Below are 26,428 nucleotides of genomic sequence, written 5' to 3' on the forward strand. Positions count from 1 at the left end.
CTCACAACGCGTTGTGGCAATGAAGAAGTGCCACGCGTTCTGAAACATTAAATTGGTTTACATGAATGATGGTATTTGCAAATGCTTCTGCTCTAAATGAGGCCAAAAATTCTTATATCCAACGAATGTTTACACATAAGTGGTAACTAAGTAGCACGACGGACAGGCTTTATACGGTATACCTACAGCTTATTAGGTACTAGTAGTTAAATACAAATATTTTTTCATTTATTTCGACAATAATTGCACGCCTCATAAGCGAAGCGTTGAGGTGGGTACTACTGTCGCTTCGCGCAAAACATCTGATTTTTCAAACTTAAAATGTCTTTATGTATCAAACATTGCACTTGTAAGATAATACATACACACACATATTAAGAAAAAACACTATTTTTAACGTTCAAGATATTTTTGATGTCATTTTTGTTATTTAAACTAGTTAAAAAACAGTTTAAAAAAGTTCTGTCTTGGACGTCCGTGTGTCTGTATGTGCGGATCCTTTTTCTTGTTAACACGATAGCGACCGAAATACTTTACTAATCGAGTCTTTTTTTTTCTCTTACGCTTGAGTATGCTCAGGAATAGAACCCTTTCATTTTTCAGGGTCTGATTCGATGTGGTTTAATTGTTATTAAATAAACAAAAATAATAATTAACACGTTCACTGCGGCACCTAAAATGCCAAACTTACCGTTGTTGCGGCATGTCTTCAATACTTCACATCGGCAAGTTCACCACTGTGCGTCATGAGCCATTTTTATCACATCGCACCTACTGACTTTGAAGGTTAATAATTTCATGAAATTTCAAGATATTTCAAAAAATTTTTTTTCGGATAATAGTATATATAGTCTTGTATATACCGCATAAATAGCTTTTAGTTTGACTCAATAGTTTAAAAGATATGAGGGAAAATGTAAACCCCTGATTTTGTGAAAAATTATTTGCCATCCCGCACTGCGTTGATACGGCATGTTTACAGTAATAGCGATGGGAAACACTGTAAAATAAAACATCGATATCGATATAAATCAATTTTGTATATTTCAGTCTGTTTGTTAACAGATAACGAGATCGTCGATACAAAAAAAAACACATATAAAACAAGGTACTTGATAGAGTACTATCAGGAAATTGTTCAGTAACTTTTGTTTTAATTTGTTCAGTAACTTTTGTTTTAATGTTTTATATTATTTTCACAACTGTCATCACATTTTTGCATTTATGCTACGAAATAAAAGAAAGTAAAAAAAACTAAAGCCTCTAAGGTATCATTGTCATTTAAAAATTTGATAACGACGCGTGCGGTCCTGGTACATCACTATGCGAGATTGACACGCGGCGCGCTCGCAGTACAGTGCGGCATGAGGTGCTTGTCCATGGCAAAATATTTGACATGCCGCACACAAAAGAAACGGTTTCTTTTCTATGCGTGTGTCCAATATTTTGCCATACGATTTTTAAACGAAATTGAGTCCTACTTCAAACTGTGATCACAAAAATATATTTGTCTCTTTTCTAGTCATTGATTAACATATAAAAAACCTCGCCGCACCACGGTGAAAACTGCGATTTTGGGCGCCGCACTGTGGTGTAGTCGCTGATGGCCCGATACTGGACATGCCGCAGTGAACGTGTTAATAAATATTTATTAAAAAAAAAATATGAGGCGTGCACTTTTGGATTTTCCAAATTATTTTTTAAAATTGCTGTAAATAATAATTAAAGCCTTTTTATCATGTTAGCGTCAACCAATTTATGCGAATGCATCTTGGTATTTCTTCATTGCGTTATGAGCTTTTTCGTTAGAGCCCCAAACGCGAATTTTGCATTGTGGCTTTTTCTGTGACCACAACGCGTAGTGAGCAATTGCTTCGGTCTTTTGAGATATTATGACAATTTTATTTAACACAATAAAATTTCAAAATCATAATACAATATTATATGAACTATCTAATTCTCGTATTATACAACTCGTTAATACGAAAAATATTCAGCTTTTTTCTTTGACAATAATTATTATGCTAAATGAATTATTACGTTTTCTGTTCTATCGTAAAAAAGATATAAAAAAATCATTTCCATAAAAATATATAGGACCACCTCGACGCAAATTTGTAGGTAGATACTAAGAGTAACGACTTACTTTGTATGGGTCAGCATAGATACAATAATAAAGTTGGGGACCTCATAAAAGTTAATTTATGCGAAATTTAATACGCAAAGCCTGACCTCTACAAACGGTTTCTAAATCAAAGAATTTATTACAGTAACATCATTAATATTAAACGAGTGATAATCGTGATTCGCAATTTTATTTAGACAAGTGCGCTAGGGCGGCAAAAAAGTCCATTTGCTAAACTTAAAAAAAAAACCAATTCCCTTTAATAATCACAACACACGGTATGTTAATTCCGTAAACATCCACAGCGTTTACCAAACGTTGCAAATAAAACAAACATCATCGTATGATGAGATATATTGGGATTGCCTTCATCATTTTTCATTAAAAAATAAATCGAGTTTTCACACCTATATAGTTATTCAGTAAAATTTATAATCCTGTAATTACTTTTCTTCCCACATTTTTCTTAAAATACAAATCCCCGATCCCAATATTCAGATAATTTTTAATTGATAGTCTATCTTGCTAGTATAATTTCTTTTTAATCGCATATTATGCATCGGCTCTAGCTTTTAAAGTTCGATGACAAAATGCTACGCGCATAATTTTCGCAAACCTAGTCGTATATTATCGTATAATTGTGCCCTGTTTAAATTAGAATATTGATTCAATTCATTGAAACGCACACTGTGTACAATAGTGTCAGTAGAAAATGTCACTAGAGTTTTTTATTGCCCTCGTAAAACAAATATCTGGCAGTTTAGAATAGTTAATACGATACGGCAAATAAATATGCAAATCAGGTTGACGTAAGATTTTATTTACTTTTAAATAATATCATAAATTAATATTTATCTATTCCATGTAGGATTGTACTCCATGTATTTATTTATCAACATGATTTAAGCGAAAAGCTAATATAACCATAATTTTACATTATCGACCCCTAGGTAAAATAACGTAACTTGCAAAATCTCAAATTATATAAAAATGTCAAACAAATATAATTTCAAATTGCAACTCATATATTTTTAAGATATATTCAGAGCATTTAATTGGTAGGATTTTTCTAACATTTTATCGCCTGTTTTAAGAGGGGTCAGGGGTGGTCAGAGTTGGAGACTCAATAGTTAATCATTTTAAATATTTGTATTCCGATTATTAATTTGATTCAAAACATTTACATCAAATTTTTATTGCAAGTTTTACTATTATGGCATTGACCAAAAAATTACAATACAATTCAAACGTGCGTCACTTGATGATGGTGATCATACCTGACACAAAAGAAAAATAATGGCATTACTATGAGTAAATAATAGTTTTTAAATTTCAATAAAACACCGATTTTCAATGCATTGGCATAATTGAATTATAATACTTTGTGATCTCAATTTAGTGTCTCACGCGATGTTTCCTAGAAGATATATAGAGAGGCACCCCGTGGCGTTTTCGCCAGAAGTGTCAAAATGTCTAAGGTAAACCACCCCGAAGGAAATATAAACGAAATATTTATAGTACCTGGATCAAAAGAAATTGATCCCTATACCAGTGTAATAAAGAGTATGATAGTTCTTTGATCGTATTTGATTTCGGGAATACATTTGCGGTACCTATATCATGGAATAGGTAGATCTTTACGACGCATTCCTGCTTTTGAGATTGAGCTCAATAGTTTCGTTTACACCTCCTGAAGTTCTCAGAAGGTTTAAGGGGTATTACATTGTCGTCAGGTGTCATTCGATGTATTAATCTGATTGCAAGTTAATTTTCTGATACAGCTCTTGAATGCATCCATCTAATCAATGTTTTTTCATAATTAATTAATACAAATAAGTACATAGTGAGGTTACTATTTAATTAATATAGATATTTATCTAGACTTGCAATAGTAACATAGTTTAAAAATATCATTTTAAAGAATAGATTCTGCGAAGTTCCAAATGTAATTGTGGTAAGTTCTTGATTTGTGCAGTTTGCTGCTTAGTCGTGTGGATGCAGCGGCACTCGCCTGGCACGCCCGCTAAATAAATTCATTAGTTAAATCACCGTCGGCGGCGTTTTATGTCGGTAACATCAAAGGACCAGTCTGCCGCCCTGCCGTAGGCGCGTTCGCTCGACTTTTTACTTAAAAACCTCTGTAAACAAAATGATATGGTATCGAATATTTGATCCACATTTATTATTTGTACACAAAGAGAATATTTGCTTAGTGTACTTACCATCATCATAAATATTTGATTTTTTATTAACATTTCATTATTTTTTTTTGAATGTTTTTACTTTTAGAATGTTTTATTATGGGTTTACGATCTTAATCACATATTATGGTCTTCTTGTAAATACAGCTCTTAAATATTTGAATTAATAACGAAAATAATAATGTACCTACATAAAACTTATGTCTCTCTGATAGGTAATTTAACCCCCGTGTGCGGACATTCAAATTTATTAGATTTTTTAAAACTAATTACATTATTACGTGTTGTAAACTATTTGTTTACTAAAGGCATAGCGCGGTGTTGTGATCTACACATTGCAACTGCAAGTATTACGATCAGTTTCATTCAATCGTTTTATTTTGTATTTAATACCCTACTGTCTCAAAATTAGAGCGAGAAAGATATATAACTTGTGTGGTCCTTTGGCCGTTTACTCGAACATATTCGTAAGCAATCGGCTAACTTCGTACTACAGAGCGGCAACATAATCCAGCCGAAACATGATGGCGGCTCAACAAATACTCGAGTTCATTTTTGATTCAGTGTTGCTCGGACCGCGCCAGCCTAAACACGTGATAGTGGCGCTAAAAAATTATCAAAACCGTATAGTTTCGTGTTCAATTCCGTTAGTGATAAATAGAAGTGCAGAATTCAGGTGTAATTGTGTGGTTATGTGGCGGCGAGTGATATGACATCTTGTGCCGCCAGACGGACTCCGGCCGTCTTCATGAGGATACTGGTGACAAGTTTGGCCCCGAGATCATGGTGGCTCCCGATTCCGAGGCTACTTCGAATCCTCGGATAGCGGCTGCACAAGAGAGCCCCTCCGCCGCCGAGGCGCGCCACAGCGCTGATTTATACATACGGACCAGTTGGGTCGACGCAGCTTTAGCACTCTCAGAACTTGAAAAGGTGCAGTGTTTACTTACTTGAAAATACAACTCACTCATATGAAATTACAGTGTTGAATTCCACTTGTCGTATTGCACGTGTGATTGTTTTTCTGCGAATGTCAATCGCTCCTAAGAACGCGGCAGTGCGGGGTTGTGGCGCCGACTAGTGGTAAGCGTGCGTACTATCAAGGCCGCGCGTATTTTGAGACTTAAAATACACGTCAAAATTCACTGGTAAACAAATTTCCGTGAAGTTAACGGTACACAGTAATCGAACAGTAAAAAAATAAAACATGACGAAATAAAATCAAAGAATAATGACAGTGTTTAATGAGAAAAAAATTATCGTACTTCAACTTATGCACTTTGTTGATGGAGGCTTGTGCTTGTGACAGATTAGAAAATAAGTGTCAAATTCACAACCGTACTCATAGGCTGTTTTCCAATTACAGAGCATAATGCGACTCAGTACCGCACAATGCCGAATTATGCTGATGCTTAATTGGAACGTGAAACGCACCAGCAGGTTGCGCTAAGTTCAGTGTTGAAAAAAAAATATTCATAGAGTTAGCAATAACCTCATTAATGTGTAAATAAAGTGGTATACATAATAATTGGTTGAAAAATATTTACGGTTAACTATTTGGATTTTGATTATTTCATTAAAATTTTTTTCAATGTTTGTACCTTCATCCATACTTATATTTATTTTTTTAACATATTTTGAATTAACTTTGATTATTTCGAAAAAACTACAATGAAACGAAAGCTTTAAATTTTTTTCCAACAATTAATAATTACTAACGATAAATCGATTGCACGCATCAATTCACGCGCATTACTTTTTCTAGTGCTCGATTGTGCGAAGCGTTGCTGTAGTTGGAACATTCAACGTTAAGCATTATGCCGCATAATGCGCTCTAGTGCTGTAATTGGAAAACGGGGATAGTATAGTCAAATGTGCAATTGTAGAAAGATTTTGATTGATATTGAAAGTTTAAAGTTGTAATTTAAAAACAAACATACCCAAAATGCAAATGAAAAAAATGCAAATCTACTGCAAATTTTATAGAAACACTAGCTGCTCCGCGCGGTTTCACCCCCGTGGCTCCACCCCTGTTGGTCGTAGCGTGATGATGTATAGCCTATAACCTTCCTCGATAAATGGGCTATCTAACACCGAAAGAATTTTTCAAATCGGACCAGTAGTTCCCGAGATTAGCGCGTTCATACAAACAAATAAACAAACTCTTCAGCTTTGTAATATTAGTATAGATAAGATACCGAAAGAAATTTATCATTATGCGTGTATGCGTAGTCTATTGTAGCAAAGTTCTATTTAAGTATTCGAGATATTACATTTACAACGTATTTACCTTTTAATTTTTATGAAATAAAAGTAGTTAAGTAGTACTTAGTTAAATTCTTGAACTCATTTCTATCGGATATTTAGAGATTGAAAATGCAAAATTTATTTAATAAAGTAGATACGTGTTTATGTCGAGTAAGCAATCCCACCTAATTATTGAAGTGGCTGTCGGTTTCGAGGAAGGTAGCGCTTTCCTAGAAGGCCACACGCGCTTTCGTGATCGACAATCGACGCTTCCACCAGCGACTTGCAAAATATTGCTTACCAAAGTTAATGTAAAGAGGTAACGTTGAGTTTGGGTGGTTGCAGAGTGTAATCTCTGAATCTTGAAAATTAATTTACTTATAAAAGCTAATTGTTTGAATGTCCTAAAAGCTTAATTTTTTCCTTTCAAGCCGGGTAAATATGAGGCAAGCCAAGAAACTAACATTATAAAATCAGTGATCTTAACGTTAGCAATTAGTAAACTAAACGTTAAGTAACGTAAACGTAACGATAGCCTTTATAAACGCACATTCATAAAAAATACATACGGAAAGTTGTATTGTACACCATAATAAAGACATGTAACGTAAATAACGTTCTTATCCGAGATGAAGTAATTAAGTCGCAGCGGGAAGTGAGGCTGCGCACGCGCACCCAGCGGTGATGCGATAGAGTCATCAACTCCGAACACACGCAACTTTGGTTCTGAAGGAGAAAGCTATAAAATTATATCGCCAAAATCGAATCTTGCTACTGATATGCATGTATAATTAGAATATCATTTTTTTTTATATTTTTTATTTCTATTTTGAAATACTTCATTTCTTTATTTTAACTCAGTCCTCTCTAAACACGTCCTTTATGTTGATATCTATCACAGATCACATGTCAATATTTATTTGTATTAAAAAATACTTCTTTATCGATAAAAATAAAAGAATCTTCAAAACTTTTCATCTGGTAGGACCGCACAGCGCTCGCCTGGTGGAATTGAGACATCTTGTGGTTTCCGATCACTCGTCCCTTTCTTACACGTGAAAATAACAATCGCTTTCCTTTTCTGGTGAGGTTTATTTGCTATCCCATTCTGGTCCATTATTCCCATACATGTTGCATCTTCTTCCAAACATTGCGTTCGCCGACGGTCGGCAGCTGCGCTGGAGACCCATAAAATATAGCCACGATTTTCAAATGCGCATCCAACGTGTTGTTGAATTGGAAAACCATTTATTTTGTTCATAATTAAGTCTTATACTTGTAGAACGATTACAAATAAGCAAAAAAAAGTGCAAGCTGTTTTTTGCTAGTCGATATTATTTTCGTAATTATTATGTCAACGTTAGCCGCATTGGTATCAAATTACTCCTTGGATAATTATGTTGTTCACCGCAACACGTGGCACTCACTCAGATCAATGCACATTGTCATTTTTCCCCTTCATTGCTTCTTGCTTCCGTTTCACTGATTCACCATATGACGGGGTGTAAGCTTATAAAAATTCTAGACTTTTTAAACAACATGTATCTAAAGCTTTTTCCTCACAACAATATTTTTTTAAATATATCTTTCAACCGAGTGTATAAACATTGTTATTGTATAATAAACATACTCGATGATATTAATTATATTTAACAATATCATTTAATGCATTATTAAGTCAAATAAATGATAAGAATATTGTTTTATTTGTGACAACAAGTAATATATTGACCATTGTTTATCTCCTAATGGAGCACTTTTATTAAAGGTATGAATAACTTGTAAATACCCTCTAGTATTGTCTAAATCATAACAAATAATAATTAATTAATCAAAACGTAAAGTTCCGCATATTCGTAGGAAGGATATAAAAGTTCAACTTCTTATCTAGTTATCTTTGCAAAATTTATCCAAGTAAGATATTTTATTTGTTACATTTTTAATAATTTTCGTAAAACGTTCTCACAGACGCTCTTCCTACAATTTGTACACTAAAAATTTTCAATAAATCGCATGTTATTTGGCTATAATTTTACCCCTTACTTTTAATTTTCTAAACTAACGGAGTTTTCTATTCTTTGCTTTTTTAAATATTTGAATAAATTTTAACGCTCATCATATTTACCTAGAAGTTTTTTCTTAAATCGAACCTAGAATTTTGACCATGGTGGGCATTTTAATCGAAAGGTAGGTAGAGCAAATGCGAAACCGAACAGAATTTTTTTTTTAATTGAATATAGAGGTGAATAATAATACAAATAACATCAAATACAGGGACACAAAATGAACATAATATATTAGCTACATATATGAAAATGAGGTTAGTGTCTACAGATATAAAAATATACCATAACTGCTAATTTATGTCTTTATTAGTGTGAACTAGCTAAGCTGAACTTTTATACGAGGTACTTTTAATCCGCTTAAATATAAATTATGAAATTTATAAGCAATAGAATATTGTTGATAAAGATGGAACATATACAGTTATGCTAATTAATTGAGGCTCCAACTACTAAATTATCTTATAAAATAGATAAAAGTATGTATGAATGTGACGAGGAGTAATTTTTCTGTAAAGCGATAAACGAACAACAATATACGTTGTATTATTGTTGTTGTTTATTTTGTAAGGAGACGACGATACAATAATCGAACAGATAATTACAATGGACACGACCTCAGATAAGCTACAAGTGAAGTCGACCGACAGCTATCACCCAGATGTTTTCTAAAATTAACCCTAACTGTTTCCTGCACGATGATAAAGAGCTATGTTTACTTAAAATGTCTAATAATAGTAACATAAATGAATGTTATACATTATAAATGGATAAATATTAATTTCTATGGAGAAAGCATAAATTAGAACAATCACCGGAAACGTGTAGACGTCGCTTAAACAAATACCCGCCGTATTTGATTAAGAAGTCGCTTGTGCTGAGCCGTGGGCTCATGCATGTTTTGTTAAGATTATCTGAGGCAGCGGCAAACGTGAGAACGTGCATATAGTGACCCGATCTGTTATCTACAGGAAATGCTCCGGAGACGCTGGCGCATTGCGGATCCCGAACTAATCCCATTTCATTGCGACACTTACATGTCAGTGTATGTAAATTTCCGACGAAAAGATAAGACGGTGGCTTGTAATATTATGTTTGACTCATTTGATAGGTAAATCATAATTGATCGACTAGACTACAATTTGAACTACTTGGTCAGTTGAGATTGATTTATTGAATGTCCGGCTTTGAGTCCCCTATTCAATACTACAGAGCAATCGAATTGTTCATATCGATATGAATGTGAGGTAGCAAATTTATCTTCAGTACATGTACGTGAATGAAGGACTATGTCTCTGTACTCTGTAGTAACGTACCCACGTGAGTAGCGCGGGTTGCGCGGGCGCATTCCGGCCGTGACGTCACGGCCACCCAGCGCGGATACGAACCGCTTCATGGCTTTGAGCTAACATTTTCTTAGGAACCCTTCTAGTAAGCTATTGCATAGTCATGAACTGCGAGGCAAATAGTTCTATTAAGTAATCGCTACTCGAATAAAACTGGTGTTTTTAATGAAACACTTAACATAAAATGGTCGATAGAGATAAAACCTGTAGAGCTAACTCACCATTTATGTGAGTAGTTTTATCAAAAACTTGTTTTGTTAGTGATTAACTAAAAATATTGTATCTTTGACATAATTCCAGCGATAAAGTCGTAATATTTGATGACAATTTATTGATTTTATTGCCTACGCTTTGTGTAGTATAAACCACACATGGCAGTAAACAACTTTGTTAGTAAAAAACAAAGTTGTTTGAACTGTTATCGACTTAAAATAATGTATGTTGTATGTTTTGTAAACGGTTATTTGAACATCAAAGAATACCACAAGACACCGCTAAAGGCTACGTGATTTTGAATGGCAGTACGAACGCGTAGGCACGAGTACCCGCGGTACTAATGGTTATGTTTGAGTCGAGACTGGCCTCGATTAAGTTATTATTTTGCAATCAAACTATATTAAGAAATTCAGATAACCAATCTTTAATAAAGCCATTAGTGAAAATAAATTAGTAGACATAGTCTAGTCACTAGTGATAAGCACGTAATGAGAGCACATTTTGCAACGCTAATTGTATATTGCATATTGTAATATATCTATCATAAAGGTTACTAATTGTTTCAAAGTTGTGATTTGTGTTTGGCAAAAGGTTCTATATTACACAGTACACACCTATATTCAAAAAGTAGAATGACAACAAGGCAACACGAAGCAAGGCATGCAAGTAAATCATGAACGCATAGCCGTTAATCAAACTAGCGGAAGTCCAACAATTTACAACGATGATTGCAGTTGATATCATTTAATTTAATAATCGGCGTCTGTGTGTAATTTCCCTTAGTATCGTGATCTGAAGGAACGCTGGCGCCAGGGGCTCGCCGCCGCGCTGGCCCGCCCGCGCCACTCATTTATCACAATCAACTCAGAAATTATTTCGACGTTTAAAACCTCTATACTATAACCGACCACGGCTTATCTTATTCTCGTATTTACGTGCAGTACAAAGCAAAAGATTTACATCTTTGCTTATCGTAATTAGGTTGTATTATACGCTCTATTGTGTTTCAATACAGATTCAATACAGTATTTTGTTTCAGACATCCAGATAAATGTTTTCCGCAGTGCTGTCTGAATAATTTCTAAAGTCGTAGATTAACACGTAAATATTTTTACAGGGAAACATCGAAGGCGGCAGAACATCACTGTGGATACGGGCGTGGTTGCAGGAGCAACTATTTATATTGGGGTGTTTTCTACAAGGCGACGCGGGGAAAGTTCTATTCGTCGCTATATTAGTCCTCTCCACGTTCTGTGTCGGCCTGAAGTCCGCACAAATACACACGCGGGTCGACCAACTCTGGGTTCAAGGTACGCTAAAATTAGTTTGTAACTATTCCGTTGTCCACCGTCCTCAGTCATTATCGTGTGCATACAATCTAAATGTCGTAAAAGTAATTCATGATAAACACAATGTGCATCTCGTAGAATACCAATGCAGCAGTGACAAGTGCGCTTATACGCCGCTTCCGTCTTGCTCCGACGTGCCTTGAATGGAGCCGAGACTACACAACGTGCCGCGTTATATTAGAGCCCTTATACGACAAACAAGGCGAATTAAAATTCGTCGATCATCGATTTCGTAATACCCACAACCTACATGCGTCCGGTTCATTCGATGGTCTCATTGTATTTTTAATTAATTGTTCATATGCCGCGTGCAGTGCGCTCGTATAGGTATAATTGTTGACAGCAGCCACTTTATGGTCGATACGTGCAAGACATCCAGACCGAGCGGCTTTGATGCACAGGATGTTGAGGAAGTTTTAATTATACTATTAGTACCACTGTCGGCAAACAATGTATGCCTCATAAAACAAAATTAGGTACTTTAAAACATGGCTCAAGTAATTAATATTTATAAAGCAATTCGGTCCCATTTCGTCAATTTTATCCAAACATAATTATTTAAAATTTAATAATAATTTATTAGACTTCTATAATTGTATTTAGTAATTGCGCTTAAATTACTTTAGTTTACGACTCGAAAGTTTATCCATTCTATTTCCTTCACAACATTTTATAGGTAATTTATTGCAAGGCCTGCAAATTGCTCGTTGGGAGGTCTATTGTCAACTCATAAAATAAAATCTATACGACTAGTTTCGACAGAGGCAGTAGTTCTTGATTTGTTATCGGACTGGCATTATGTAATTAGACATAAACTATTAGAAGAAATACAATATTTAAACATTTTGCTCAGATATTTTTCAATAAAATAACTATTATAAATTACCTATGTATCTTTTTGTAATTTTATTAAGAAGAAAAATGTTTCAAATGTTTCAAGTTTTCAAATTGTTTACAGTAGGTACGTCAAGGGAGAGCCAAATAGAGAAATTTAGGTTTAATACAAGCACGGTAAACTATATACATAAAAGGCATAAATTGAGCTGTGTTGTCTACCTATGCTATTGTGAGTAAAAAGTATACTCAAATAGATTACATAAAAATTATAAACATTTAAACGAAGATATGAAAGAAAAATCACTTATGGAACATCCTAAAATGCAATCCGATATTTTTGGTCCTAAAAAATATCTTTCTATAAACAGAAAAATCGGTAATATCTGAAATAAAATATCAATAAACTGTCTGAAATATTGTCTAGATGATAAAATCAAAATGACTAGTGTTATACTACAGATATGCCATAGAAGTATCCGGAAATTGAGGAGGATGCACATCCTATGCGGGTACGGTACAATGTTGAAACCGGTCTAGGGAAAGTAATTCTTGTACACCAATGCGTAGGTATTCTTGATTTTGTTGCTTCAGACAGTATTTTCATCTTTTGTTCAATTCCGAATTCTAGCAATTATCATTCAATACAATATTTTCTTTTTTGTGTATTTTTTAAGGAATAAGTGGAACAGAAAGTGAATTTTTGCAGGAAATGAGAATATTAATTCCACGATTGCAAATAAAGATAAAATGATTAATGAATATATTGAAATTTATATTTAACAAAATAGTATAAAAAGTGTATATCCAATGTAAATTAAGCACAACATAATGTCACTCATAAAAAGCTGAAACTGCAAAGGAAGTCAACACAAATTATTGCAGCACCTGTCGTTAAACTTCCAACATTTCAGATACATAATTGGCATTGGTGAAGGACAGACGGACGAAATTAATGCGTATTATAAAAATTGAAAGCTTAAATTCTTCGCAAATTAAATATTATTAACGTAGTAGGTACCTAGCACAGGTAGTAGTCGTCGTTTGTTTGTGTTTCTTTTTTATCCTTATTGTATTCATAATAAAGCAATCGTCATCACGTCAAATAAAGTGAAAAAAAAGAATGTACACATTCCTGGCTACTGTCCAAGCCATTCCGATATTCAAAACTAACGGCACCACCAAATCTTCAACACAAAGACTCAAACAATGCCGGTCTAAGTCACCTAACAACTTAATTAGGTGGCCCGCGGCCGCCCGTAAATATCCCCACGTAAAATTACGACCAATAAAAGTAAAAAATGTAAAACATCTATTGAGTAACAAAAAAAGTGGTTTGATTGTCCGGCTCGCTTTGTATGAAGACGTCGTGCTGCGCAAAGAACGCTCTGCGTTTACATTAATTTCTCGGTCCTCTTCAAAATTGAGATGTCTTCTCGTCGAGCGACGGAATAAAAACCGTGACACGGGTCTTTGTATACTGGTTTTCATTTTTTTTACTGAATTTTGAACTCAATATCTATTTTGAGGTTACCTGAACCATAATTACAGATTTTCTTCTGTTTTACTGTTACAATATTTTTAATATTACCTAGATTCTATTTTCTCATATGCCTCAAGTTGTAGAACGTGTTTAAACAAGATAGGCTTTCAAAGTACGATTTTCAAAGGATAACCGTTTATAAAATTGTCTAGAATATGGATTTTCAACAATTCAATCGGCATATCAAATTTTTAACAAGTTATGCATATTTCGTCGATGTCTTCGATTTAGCACTTTCACTTTTGCGATAGCTTCGGGTCGAAGGCTCCTCAGTCTGTTTTCATCTTGAATATACATTATACACAGCATCGGTGTTGTTTATGCGGCTGCCAGCAAAGGATTCGGTTTGTTGATTCCGCCATCCATCTGTTGTCTACGCGAGCTAATTTGCATAGAGGGCTCGGCGGCGAGGCGCGGGCGGCGCGGGGTGCGGGGCGGACCACACGGGCTCCTACAGTTGACGCGGGTGGTCACAACCACATGCGCGTACGTGTGTCCCCTCCCGACCCTCTCCGCTAAGACGTCATTCATTTCGATCGTCCGCGATCACCGGCTACCGCATCGGGTCGAAATGTTGTCATTATCGGCGCGCACGCATTGGGAATGTTATAAAAAGGCCAAACACTCGCATATACTTTTGCCGAAATACATTGTAACTTATCTTTCAAGGAATCGCTTGTGCAGATGTATGCTTCGTTTTTGACATATCCATTTGACATATCCAGCATACCAAGAACACATTCAACTTAAGATATTCTTTGATGACATTGATGGTGTATCCATCATCCATGTGATGCTGCGTTTTAAAAACTGCAGTTGAATGTAAATATGTTAAAAACAGCTTTTCGTTGGTATGCAATGGTCTCATTATAATATAATATGGTCTATGGTGAGTTGTAGAGAGGCGGCTGTGAAAGCTCGACATACCATAAATTCTCTGTGACCTTGCTATGTTTTGTTTCTGTTCTCGTGGAAATAAAACATTGCCCTACATAGTTGGAACTGGAATAATAACGCTCGTATTTAATATTTTACTAATGTAAGCCACATATTGAAGGAAAGTTATGGATGAAAAAACAAAATGTACGTTGGTACATTGAATGTAAATATCAATTTGGAAAAGCGCAAGCGATGTCGTTGAATATAAAGTAATCCGATAATTAATCAATTTTCAAGTTAGTATATTGATTATTGAATATTCATAAAGATTAAGTTTAGGTTATCAATAAATTAATGATTAATCCATATTGAGACGTTCGCTGCTCGTGTAGTAAAAGTTGGCGTCGTAAATCGCGCCCACGACTGGTATATAGGTGTTAAATTAGAGGCGCCTTGTGCGGCCGCTGGTCTCATTCCCTTTATGTCTTATGATAATCCCTTATATCCGGCACGAGTGCGGCCCGTCTATCTTTAACCCGAACGATTCTTATTATCGGCTGATAATATTACTCAATTAGATATAACAAGGCTTAAAGCTCCAAAAAAAGAAATTAAAGCGAACCGCGGGCGGCATCGAACGATGGCCAAAACTTCTTATGCCGCTAAGATAAAAGTTATTTCACTTCCATTCACTAAATGGATAAAAAGTGTTGGCACGTCAATCACGTTTTTGTACGAGGTTTTTGTACTTTTAACTAATTTACATATAAAGTGTTCTGCGAATCATGATGGCTTTAGCATTAGCGACGTTATCACCTAAGGACAGACTGACAACTGAATTTGATTAGGTTGCCTCGTTCGTTTTATTTTGGCAGGTTCCTTTATTGGGTTTGCGGTAATTATTTTTAAATCGAGGGTTAACGAGTAATCTTAAAATCGTTTATGTTTGCCGTTTCAGAGCGTTCATCTTTTCATTACTGGCATCAGTCTGGTACCAGTCAAATGAAAAGAATCTACGTATTTTATTTTAATTAAAATTTAAAAATGAGGTGTTTTGGAAATGAAACATGATTCCTTGATTAAAAATTTAATATTTTATTCACAACTACACTTCAAACCCCAAAGTAAAGGATATTATTAAAACGTTAACTCTTTTGGGGACCTAATTAGGATACATACAGTCCAATACATAAATAACGAGGATGGGTGTTAATTGGAAAAAATGTTCGAATGACATCCCCGATAGCTAACGTTCGCTGCGATGAACATAACTTTTTACAGTATAAAAAAAAGAACCAGCATCATTTGCACGTTCATTCGTCCGTCACTTAGGAACGGCGCTGATCATATCGATTTTATTTATTGCCGTAAACTGTATGCAACTTTGAAAGGTACCGTGAACTACATATAAATCAGGGAAGATTTATTTATTAACTTTTAGGTGGATTTATTTATCTCAATTATCTGTTTTTTGGAATTTACTGAGCACTTGAGAAAAAATTATTTTTTCCCTAAATATATTAACTTGCAAAGGCGTAGATTCTGTATACATTGAAAATCTTGGACAGAAATGCCAAATAAGTTTGTTTTCTAACGTCTTAATTGATAGCTGCCGAAAATTAAAACTTGTTGTAAATGGCTTGTGATATTTTAAATTAAGTCGTGACAAAACAAATGTGGGGAGTGTCTGAATTTCTATAAATCACTTGTGAAATGTGTTAACGAAGATAGCAGCGACTCCGCCCTAATAACAAATGTGTCGACACTCCAATAATCCAGGTTGTTAGCTAAATTTAGACATTTTTAAGAACTTTGAATATTGGGGTGCGATTGAAGCTTTTGGGTTGTTGCTTTGTAGTGTTTCTTACGACTACAATACGATGCATAAATAATATGAATGCCATATCGATTAAGTATAATATTAAGTGTGTATGAAAATTCACCATGCATTGATCTTATAATTTGTTTAAAAATAAATTATATATTCATTGGAATACATATATAAATCAGCAGTTAAAAACATTTAACCACACCCTTTAGCGAAACAATAGATTTTTAATTCTTCCTCGATTAACATTGTTATTCCATTTGAGTTGTACGAATGAGATAATACTTTGTTCTCAATTAAAAGAGAACAAGAAAATCTTGTAATATTATTGTAATCATTATTCAAATATCATTAATTGTTTTTACGTGGATAAAATAAACTTTTACTAATTACCTTCTAATATTACTTTAATATAAACAAGTACCTATTGAATGTTTTTATGTTTCATTTCGTAGCTTATTTACATGGAGACCACCGGTCATCATTGTCTCTTTGATGTCATTACTCATTACCTAATAAGACAGATAAGCCATAGTATTAAAAAAAAGGAAAAGTGTTTACTTTTTCACCGGGAAGTAGAATATTTCTCTCACGGTGTAAGCTTTTGTCTTTATGTCGGTATCTTTAGGTACTGAGTATGGTCGTTTCGTATAACTGTTGAAACGTGGTTGAAACAGAATTAAGCCAAAATTGAATTAAATAAGGATTTAAAAGAGAAAAAATAACTGCCCTAAACCATTAATCTAAATGGATATTATTAACCTTAAATCATTTAACGAACTTACACAATCTAAATTCAAGTGTATGATTGATATATAACTACTACTAAGGAGTTGAATGGTCATACAAGTTTAAAATTTTACGAGGTCAATGACGTAACGAGACAAAGTTTGTAATGTGTCGGCGAACCTATCACGCTATAAAAATGAATTCTACATTGACCTCCTTAATCACTATTTTATAACAGTGACGCCTGGTAGCACGTTTGAGTTATAAATCTCAAACATAGATAACAGGTTTTACGATGTAGAGGTATAGTTCAATTATTGGGTCACAAAACTTAATCAAAATAGAACTGTGTTTGAATAAGGAAAATAATCATTTCTTTCTCTAATTTTATTATCTTATTTTCCTGTTTTTCTTGCTGATAAGAAAGCAAGACGTGGCAAAGAAGATCTTATGCAGCCTAAAGTATTTCTCTGTTCTTACCTCTTATTTAAACAACTGTGTATAGGTACTTATTTCTTCGCATATATTTTATCCTTGGTTATTTTCAGAGGGTGGACGGCTAGAAGCAGAATTGAAATATACAGCCCAAGCGCTGGGTGAGGCCGATTCATCGACACACCAACTTATTATACAAACCGCCAAAGAACCGGACGTTTCGTTGTTACATCCCGGAGCATTACTGGAGCACCTAAAGGTAAATTCCGAGAAAAACATTTCTATTGACTATGGTGTTTGTCAGGATTTTGTTCAGTTACCGCTCTTTGACTTTAATATTTACGTACCGTACCTATCTTTAATGCAAAGAAGAAAGTAAGCTTTTGTGTTTCTCATTCCATATTATTCTAGGCTATGCAGCTCACTCTATGTTAGCTCTAATAAAAATTAAGTTTGTGACATTCAAAAATACCGTAGCTTTCTATATTTCCATAATCGGTTAAATAATTTTGTAAGTTCTTAATTGAATAATTACGACCGTGTAATTGAATAATTACGAACTATACTACCTCTTATAATGATATTGAATAACATTAGTTACTACAAAACAATAATCATTCTCCATTCGATTCGACTTTTGACTTTGTTGAGTTCCCAAACGAGCTTAATCAACAGCAGCGTCTGATAAACGTGTATTGTTTAAACAGGTGGTGCACGCAGCGACTCGGGTCACTATTCACATGTATGATATCGAATGGCGGCTCAAGGACCTCTGCTACAGCCCCAGCATACCAGACTTCGAAGGGTACCACCACATCGAGTCAATCATAGACAACGTCATACCCTGCGCTATTATAACTCCCCTCGATTGCTTCTGGGAAGGCTCCAAATTGCTGGGCCCCGATTATCCTATATTTGTACCGTGAGTAAATTTATTACTTTAGGATTTGTGCTTAGTTTTAGTTGAATAACATTATTTCGTGTTAGCTAGTAAAGTAAAAGTCTTATTATAATTTGCCTTACTATTTATGTATAACACTCTTAATTCTACTAATAAAAAATTTCCTATATAAAAATACACAATTTTCTTACAGTCATCTGAAACACAAGCTACAATGGACGCACTTAAATCCACTAGAAGTAATCGAAGAAGTCAAGAAGCTCAAGTTCCAATTCCCGCTCAGCACGATGGAAGCGTACATGAAGCGAGCTGGCATCACGTCCGCCTACATGAAGAAGCCGTGCCTGGACCCCACCGACCCCCACTGTCCTGCCACGGCGCCCAACAAGAAGTCTGGACACGTAAGTTTCGAATTATCCTTATTAACCCCTTCACCACCGAGCGGCACGATCGGGCCACGACACAATAGATTTTCTATTGTGTCTGTGATTCCGGGGGCTGAGGCATTAATTGTTAAATCTTGGATAATGAAGTAAAAATGTAATAATGGCCTCAATAATCAATTAAAAAGCTGATTTTGGGTGTTAAAAAAAACTTTGTTTCCAAAGGCAAATTGAAATATGTTTATCACTATTCTAATATTTCATGAAAATTAAAAAAAAGAAAAATTCAACTAGGGCTTGAAAAATCATGTCATCTAGACATACAGGTAAATTACCCGAATAATAATTATGTTAACTAGTTAATCAACTTAATCCATATTACTTACGACACTAACTGCATTCACTTATAACGTACAATATTCAAACATTTCTGGATTTCTTTAAAATATCTCAATTATAATCTTGACAACATAATCTTACGCAAGTGTCAATTCCTGGAAGTTTTTAACAACGGTCGAAATCAGCACACATTTTGTGCCTAAATTGGGGCTGTACTTTTTTGTCCCTGTCATTAGAGCTCAACCGTATATTACCGCTTCCTTGTTTGGTGGCCGAATGATTGAGACGTATACCATTCATTTGTTACGGCTGCGTGAGACCCACATTAGGGGCCGCATTACTCCTGATTCTTTTATGAAGAGTTCAATTTACGACATTTTTATGGACGCATAAATAAACTTATAGCGACAAATAAAATAACTTTATCGAGGTGTTCGAACATATATTGAAACGGACATACTATCCTTATAATAAAATATTTCTGGAAACGGTATTAAAGCGGGATGAAAGCGGTCGCCGCCCGGCAGATGTGCGACTACCTGTGCCGATCTACCGCACCTTCGAGAAAGTTACGTTTCTCGTAATTTATTCTTGAATATACTAGTACTTTGTATAGTTTACTTCACGATTCAATTTAATAATGTTGTCAATGTCGCAAGCTGAGCAATTTTATACGGATGTATTTAATTCATGATTAGGATAAATGTGAAATTACCATGTGAAGTGATAAAATCTAAACGAAGCCGATATATGAATGTCTCAAACAACTTCATTTGAATAAAAATATGCAACCTCATTATTAGATAATGTTTAAACATTTGTTTCAAATGAATATATTTCCGTTGGCCTGGAATGAGACGGTGCATTGAACAAGGTTTCAATTATTGTGTTAAACAAATAATACAGTCGAAGTTGGGTCGAGTGGGTAGGGTGCGTTTTTGTGCACGATTGAAGGCGTTGCCACCCACGTTCGGCGAAGGTCTGCGGCGAGGCACGGCAAGCATTGTTCCACCGACCCACCATTATACGGGCGCATTGTACACTCGATTCTCCTTCGGCAACGTCACAATGACACTATTATATTATCAATAATAATACGTGTACAAATGAAAAATTCTTCGGAATCGTAAATTTTACGTTTCGTTTTGTTCGAAATTGAAATGTAAAGCAAGTGGTTACCTGGTATTCAAGACACCTGTTTGAACCGCAATTTCTTCGTATTTTAAATTGTATTGTTTTAATGCTTTCTTTTGTTTTGTAAATGTTCTTGTTAAATACGAGTGTATAATGGCTAAACCAATTATACTTAAATTCTTTACGGTCAAAAAAATCGATTTGTTAAATTGATATATTTTTTATTAGTATTGATACTTATAAATTTTCCATATAGATTCCAGATGTAGCTGCCGAACTATCCCACGGGTGCTACGGTTTCGCAGCAGCGTATATGCACTGGCCAGAACAGCTGATAGTCGGAGGTGCCACCAGAAACTCCACCTCAGCCTTACGGAGTGCCCGAGCCTTACAGACTGTAGTTCAATTGATGGGAGAGAGAGAAATGTACGAATATTGGGCAGACCACTACAAAGTACATCAAATAGGCTGGAATCAAGAGAAGGCAGCCGCTGTTCTAGACGCCTGGCAGAGGAAGTTTTCTGCTGTAAGTTTGTTTTATAAGTGGAGATAAAAGTTTAATTTTTTTTGACATACTTAAGGCTTGGAAAAAATATTGTATAAAGTTATACTTTACTTACTCAATTCAATGTTAATTCAAAAAAAAAATAATTGTTTAGTAATGACAAAAAAAATATATAAAATCATTAGGAGGGAACTGGGTGGACTTAAATAATTTGGCGAGTTTTACAAGTGCTTCATAGTTTATTTCATTACAGGAAGTCAAAAAAATCACAACATCAGGACAAGTCTCGGCGGCGTATAGTTTTTATCCATTTTCCACTTCAACACTGAACGACATTCTCGGCAAGTTCTCCGAAGTTTCTCTGAGGAATATTGTCTTAGGATATATGTTTATGGTAACTATTTTATTACTGCTATTCTGTTTATTCCTCTGTTTTTTTTTGTGTTTATGGTTATTGTTTTACTATTATTTATACCCATTTTATTTATGTTTTTGTTTATTTTCAGTTAATTTATGTCGCTGTAACGTTAATACAATGGAGAGACCCGATCCGCTCTCAAGCGGGTGTCGGTATTGCTGGCGTCCTACTGCTTTCTATCACTATTGCAGCAGGCTTAGGCTTTTGCGCTTTGTTAGGTGATTATTTTTTATTATTTTATTTTTTCCTTCAATAAAAACATTAAATCTCCTTTAAATCGGCTTACATGCCTTGAATAAACATAATACTAATTGAACCTCTTGATTTCAGGTATACCATTCAATGCTTCGAGTACGCAAATAGTGCCTTTCTTAGCGTTAGGATTAGGCGTTCAAGACATGTTCCTTCTCACTCACACGTACGTGGAGCAAGCGGGAGATGTGCCGCGGGAAGAGCGCACGGGGCTGGTCCTAAAGAAAAGTGGACTTAGCGTGCTGTTAGCGTCGCTTTGTAATGTAATGGCGTTTTTGGCAGCGGCTTTGTTGCCAATACCGGCTTTCCGAGTATTTTGTTTACAGGTACGAGCTTTATGTTTATTGTTGTTCGATACTTTTCAAAGCTCTTTGCTCTGTTCCTATTTTGTACGGCATTATTGAAATAGGATTTTGACGTAACTTAAAATGAAACTTTTTAGCATTCTTTCTCGAAAATAGTTAATTCATATTAAACAGTAAATTCTATAAATATATAATAACTGTTAATTCTATAAATTAAAATAATGACAATAAGGTATCATTTAATTGAAAGTAGATTAAGCTTAATTATTAACGTTATTACCTTAATGTTTTCAGGCGGCCATACTACTACTTTTCACATTGGGCTCAATGCTCTTGGTGTTCCCTGCGATGATATCACTTGACCTACGAAGAAGATCAGCTGCCAGAGCGGATCTCTTGTGTTGTTTATTACCTGAGAGTCCACTGCCAAGAAAGAGACTGCCAGAAAGATCGAAAAGTAGGAGTAGAAGAAATGAAAAGGTAATAATTTTCTCCAAGTGCATATAAAAGTCATAATTATTTCATGTCAAACATTAGTTAATTATTAGTAGTAACAGTATGTGAATAAATATTAATAATTTATTGCATATTACAGAACAGGATAGATACAACCAGACAACCATTAGATCCAGAAGTATCGGAAGAAGTCAAAACGTGTTGCCTCAGTATTTCTCTTACGAAGTGGACTAGGAACCATTATGCTCCGTTCATTATGAGACCTTCTGTTAAGGTAATTAAATCTTATATTCTCAAATAATAGTTTTGTGAAGTAACGTTTTTGTACATAAATGTTTTACTTACGATTTTATGTTGTTTTAGGTGACATCAATGTTAGCATTAATAGCTCTAATACTAGCAAGTGTATGGGGGACTACAAAAGTAAAGGATGGATTAGATCTCACCGATATTGTCCCTGAAAATACTGATGAACACGAATTCCTATCTAGACAAGAGAAATATTTCGGTTTTTACAACATGTATGCTGTGACGCAAGGAGATTTCGAATACCCCACCAATCAAAGATTGCTATATGAATACCACGAACAATTCGTCAGAATACCAAACATTATAAAGAATGACAATGGTGGTCTACCGAAATTTTGGCTAACTCTATTTCGAGAATGGCTCCTGGATTTACAAGTTGCTTTTGATAAGGAAGTCGCGAGTGGCTGCATAACTCAAGAATACTGGTGTAAAAATGCAAGCGACGAAGGCATATTGGCATATAAACTTATGGTTCAGACGGGCCATGTAGATAATCCTATAGACAAATCCTTGATAAGCTCTGGACATCGATTGGTGGATAAAGAAGGCATTATAAACCCGAAAGCATTTTATAATTACTTATCCGCTTGGGCAACAAATGATGCATTGGCATACGGCGCTTCACAGGGAAATTTAAAACCCCAACCACAAAGATGGATACATTCGCCTGAAGATGTTCATTTGGAAATTAAGAAATCGTCTCCACTTATTTATACACAGTTACCATTTTATTTATCTGGTCTGAGTGATACTGATAGTATTAAGGCATTGATAATGTCGGTACGAGAGTTGTGTTTGAAGTACGAAGCGAAGGGATTGCCGAACTTTCCGTCCGGGATACCATTTTTATTCTGGGAGCAGTATTTGTATTTGAGAACGTCGCTACTACTGGCTCTCGTCTGCGCTCTTGCTGCTGTTTTTGTGGTGAGTTTCTGACATATTTTTTATTTTCGTTATAATCAACATTGCATTACTTGTTACCTATTCATATACATTGGTAGTAATTCTTATTTAATTGTAATAATAAATGAAATTTGAATTTGAATTATCAGTCGGAGAGGTATTAAATCTTTGTGTACTTATTTTCCACCTATTAGTATATTAGTATACACTGACAGTGATAGATTTTTCTACTTTAGTTTATACCGTACAAACATTACTTTGTATGCAATAACTAACGAAACATATCCGCAGTGCGTAATGATCGCCGTGCTGAACGCGTGGGCGGCGCTGCTGGTGACGGTGTCGCTGGGCGCGCTGGTGCTGCAGCTGGTGGGCGCGATGTCGCTGCTCGGCGCCAAGCTGTCCGCCATGCCGGCCGTGCTGCTCGTGCTGGCCGTCGGCCGCGGGGTGCACTTCACGCTGCACCTGTGTCTGGTCAGTGCTACACTACTAGAATACTTTCTTGTATTGCTACCTACCGGTGATGGCCGAACTCAATGATGGGCCGAACTCACTGTGAAAACGTTAAGATAGAAGATTGCAGTAACCTACCTCTCTCTGGAACTTCTGGAAGTTACTTAACGGCATATCATTCTATATGCCACGCTAACTGTTCTTGTAGAGATTCAAATATTCTTCTAAATCGATTTAACATTCTTGTTTTATAAGAATTAATTAATGATACAAAGATTTATTGAGTACATATTAATTATAGGTAAATAACCAACCGATTTAGCTATAGTAAATTTCTTCAAACTATTGAAACATTATTTATAACGATATACTTTCTATTACAGGGTTTCGTGACATCGATTGGCTGTAAGCGGCGTCGTGCAAGTCTAGCACTGGAGAGTGTACTGGCGCCAGTAGTGCACGGTGCTGTGGCCGCAGCACTGGCCGCGTCAATGCTAGCCGCTAGTGACTTCGGCTTTGTGGCAAGATTGTTCCTGAGGCTACTGCTGGCTATGGTCGTACTGGGATTGGTGGATGGACTTCTGTTCTTCCCGATTATCCTGTCGATATTGGGACCCGCTGCTGAGGTAAGAATCTCTTAATTACTTGAATAGTAAATAGGAAGCTAAAATTCAAATTTATAAATTCGAAAAACTCACACAATAAGTTTATATAAAACGGCTTTAGATTCCGTAATTTTGAAGCAATTAATATTTTGATATTGTCTAATATCTTTTAGTGTAAATTCGCTGCAAGTCATAGTAAAAATATTTTTTTATAGATTTAATAACACTAATTCTTTTCTCATTCCAGGTGAGACCGCTCGAGCATCCAGAACGTCTCTCCACCCCGTCACCTAAATGTTCTCCAGTACATCCTCGCAAATCGAGTTCCAACTCAAGTAGTGGGGATAAATCGAGCAGAACTAAATCAGCACCACGTCCCTGCGCACCTTCCCTTACGACCATTACTGAAGAACCGTCTAGTTGGCATAGTTCCGCTCACTCTGTGCAATCTTCTATGCAGTCTATAGTCGTTCAACCAGAAGTGGTGGTGGAAACTACGACGTACAATGGAAGCGATTCTGCGTCGGGACGATCAACGCCTACCTCGAAGACTTCGCACGCTGGAGCTATAACTACAAAGGTAAATATTAACATGATAGTATTAATAAAAACACATTCCCATTCATTTGCCCTATTAATTGATGATTATAATTTACTGGATGAAATTTAGAAAATTTGTAAAGTTCAAGTTATTAAAACCATTTTTATTTTCAGGTAACCGCCACAGCCAACATAAAAGTTGAAGTTGTGACGCCCAGTGACAGAAAGTCACGGAGATCGTACCACTATTACGATCGTCGTAGAGATCGTGACGACGACCGTGACAGAGATCGCGATCGGGACCGAGATCGGGACCGTGACAGAGACAGGGATAGGGACCGCGACCGTGAGAGGGAGAGGGACAGAGACAGAGATAGGGATCGTTCTCGTGACAGGGATAGGAGGGACCGGTATAGAGACGAGAGGGAACATCGCGTGTCGCCGAGAGAGAATGGAAGAGATTCTGGACATGAAAGTGATTCGTCACGACATTGATATAACAAAATTAGCGCCTGGATAGAGATTTTGAGAAAAAGTTATAGTACCTAACTGTTTAGATCAAATAGAGATGAGCTACAATATATAAATGAAATACTTGTAAAATATCTCTATCCAGGTAGGATGTAACTAGAGCAAGTGAAATTAGCATTTGGACTATTGTTATTTGAATTTTTAAGATGGCAATTATGTATGGATTGAAAGTAAAATAAAATTAAATGCGCTGACTTAGATATTGTATGTGAATGAAATTGAAATTTTTTGTAAATGACATCTTTACCTGCAGTTATGTGGTCTTTTAGTTATCGTAAGTGTAAATGTGTTTTAAGGTCCTAATGTATTACGCCTTAAGACAGTATTACGAGGGTATAATATTCGTTTTAGCGGAGGCTATGTATTTCGGTGCCTAGAAGTGCTAGTAACTGAATCTCTAGAATGGTATGGCAATTTTTGAGATCCTTTCAATCATTCCATAATACTAGTGCTTCTATTTATTTCAGAATTAAATAGGATTCATTGAATAATCGATATGACGCGAAGGTGTTTGATGATAGAAAATACTATACATTTGCCTTCATAGACGCAATGTAATTGCTTATTTCAATCGCGTTGTATCGCATCCAACCACCGGG

The 26,428-nt window shown here is 35.4% G+C and overlaps 1 protein-coding gene across 1 annotated transcript; it reads left to right on the forward strand.

Moving 5' to 3' along the window:
• The first annotated feature begins 4,862 nt into the window (after positions 1–4,862).
• On the forward strand, positions 4,863–26,392 carry ptc (protein patched). The gene is made up of 16 exons (XM_090103040.1): positions 4,863–5,259; positions 11,316–11,508; positions 17,909–18,054; positions 18,503–18,717; positions 18,890–19,097; positions 20,809–21,078; positions 21,311–21,451; positions 21,564–21,693; positions 21,806–22,053; positions 22,327–22,512; positions 22,628–22,762; positions 22,852–23,721; positions 23,992–24,174; positions 24,537–24,779; positions 25,006–25,338; positions 25,473–26,392. Exons 1-16 carry the CDS (start codon positions 5,110–5,112, stop codon positions 25,791–25,793), a joined length of 3,972 nt encoding a protein of 1,323 aa, XP_089959166.1. The 5' UTR covers positions 4,863–5,109; the 3' UTR covers positions 25,794–26,392.
• Positions 26,393–26,428: the final 36 nt, after the last annotated feature.

This window comes from Colias eurytheme, chromosome 6 (assembly GCF_061535395.1).
Source record: "Colias eurytheme isolate Ceu_HAF_F1 chromosome 6, ilColEury1 Martin Lab GWU primary, whole genome shotgun sequence".
Lineage (NCBI taxonomy): Eukaryota > Metazoa > Arthropoda > Insecta > Lepidoptera > Pieridae > Colias > Colias eurytheme.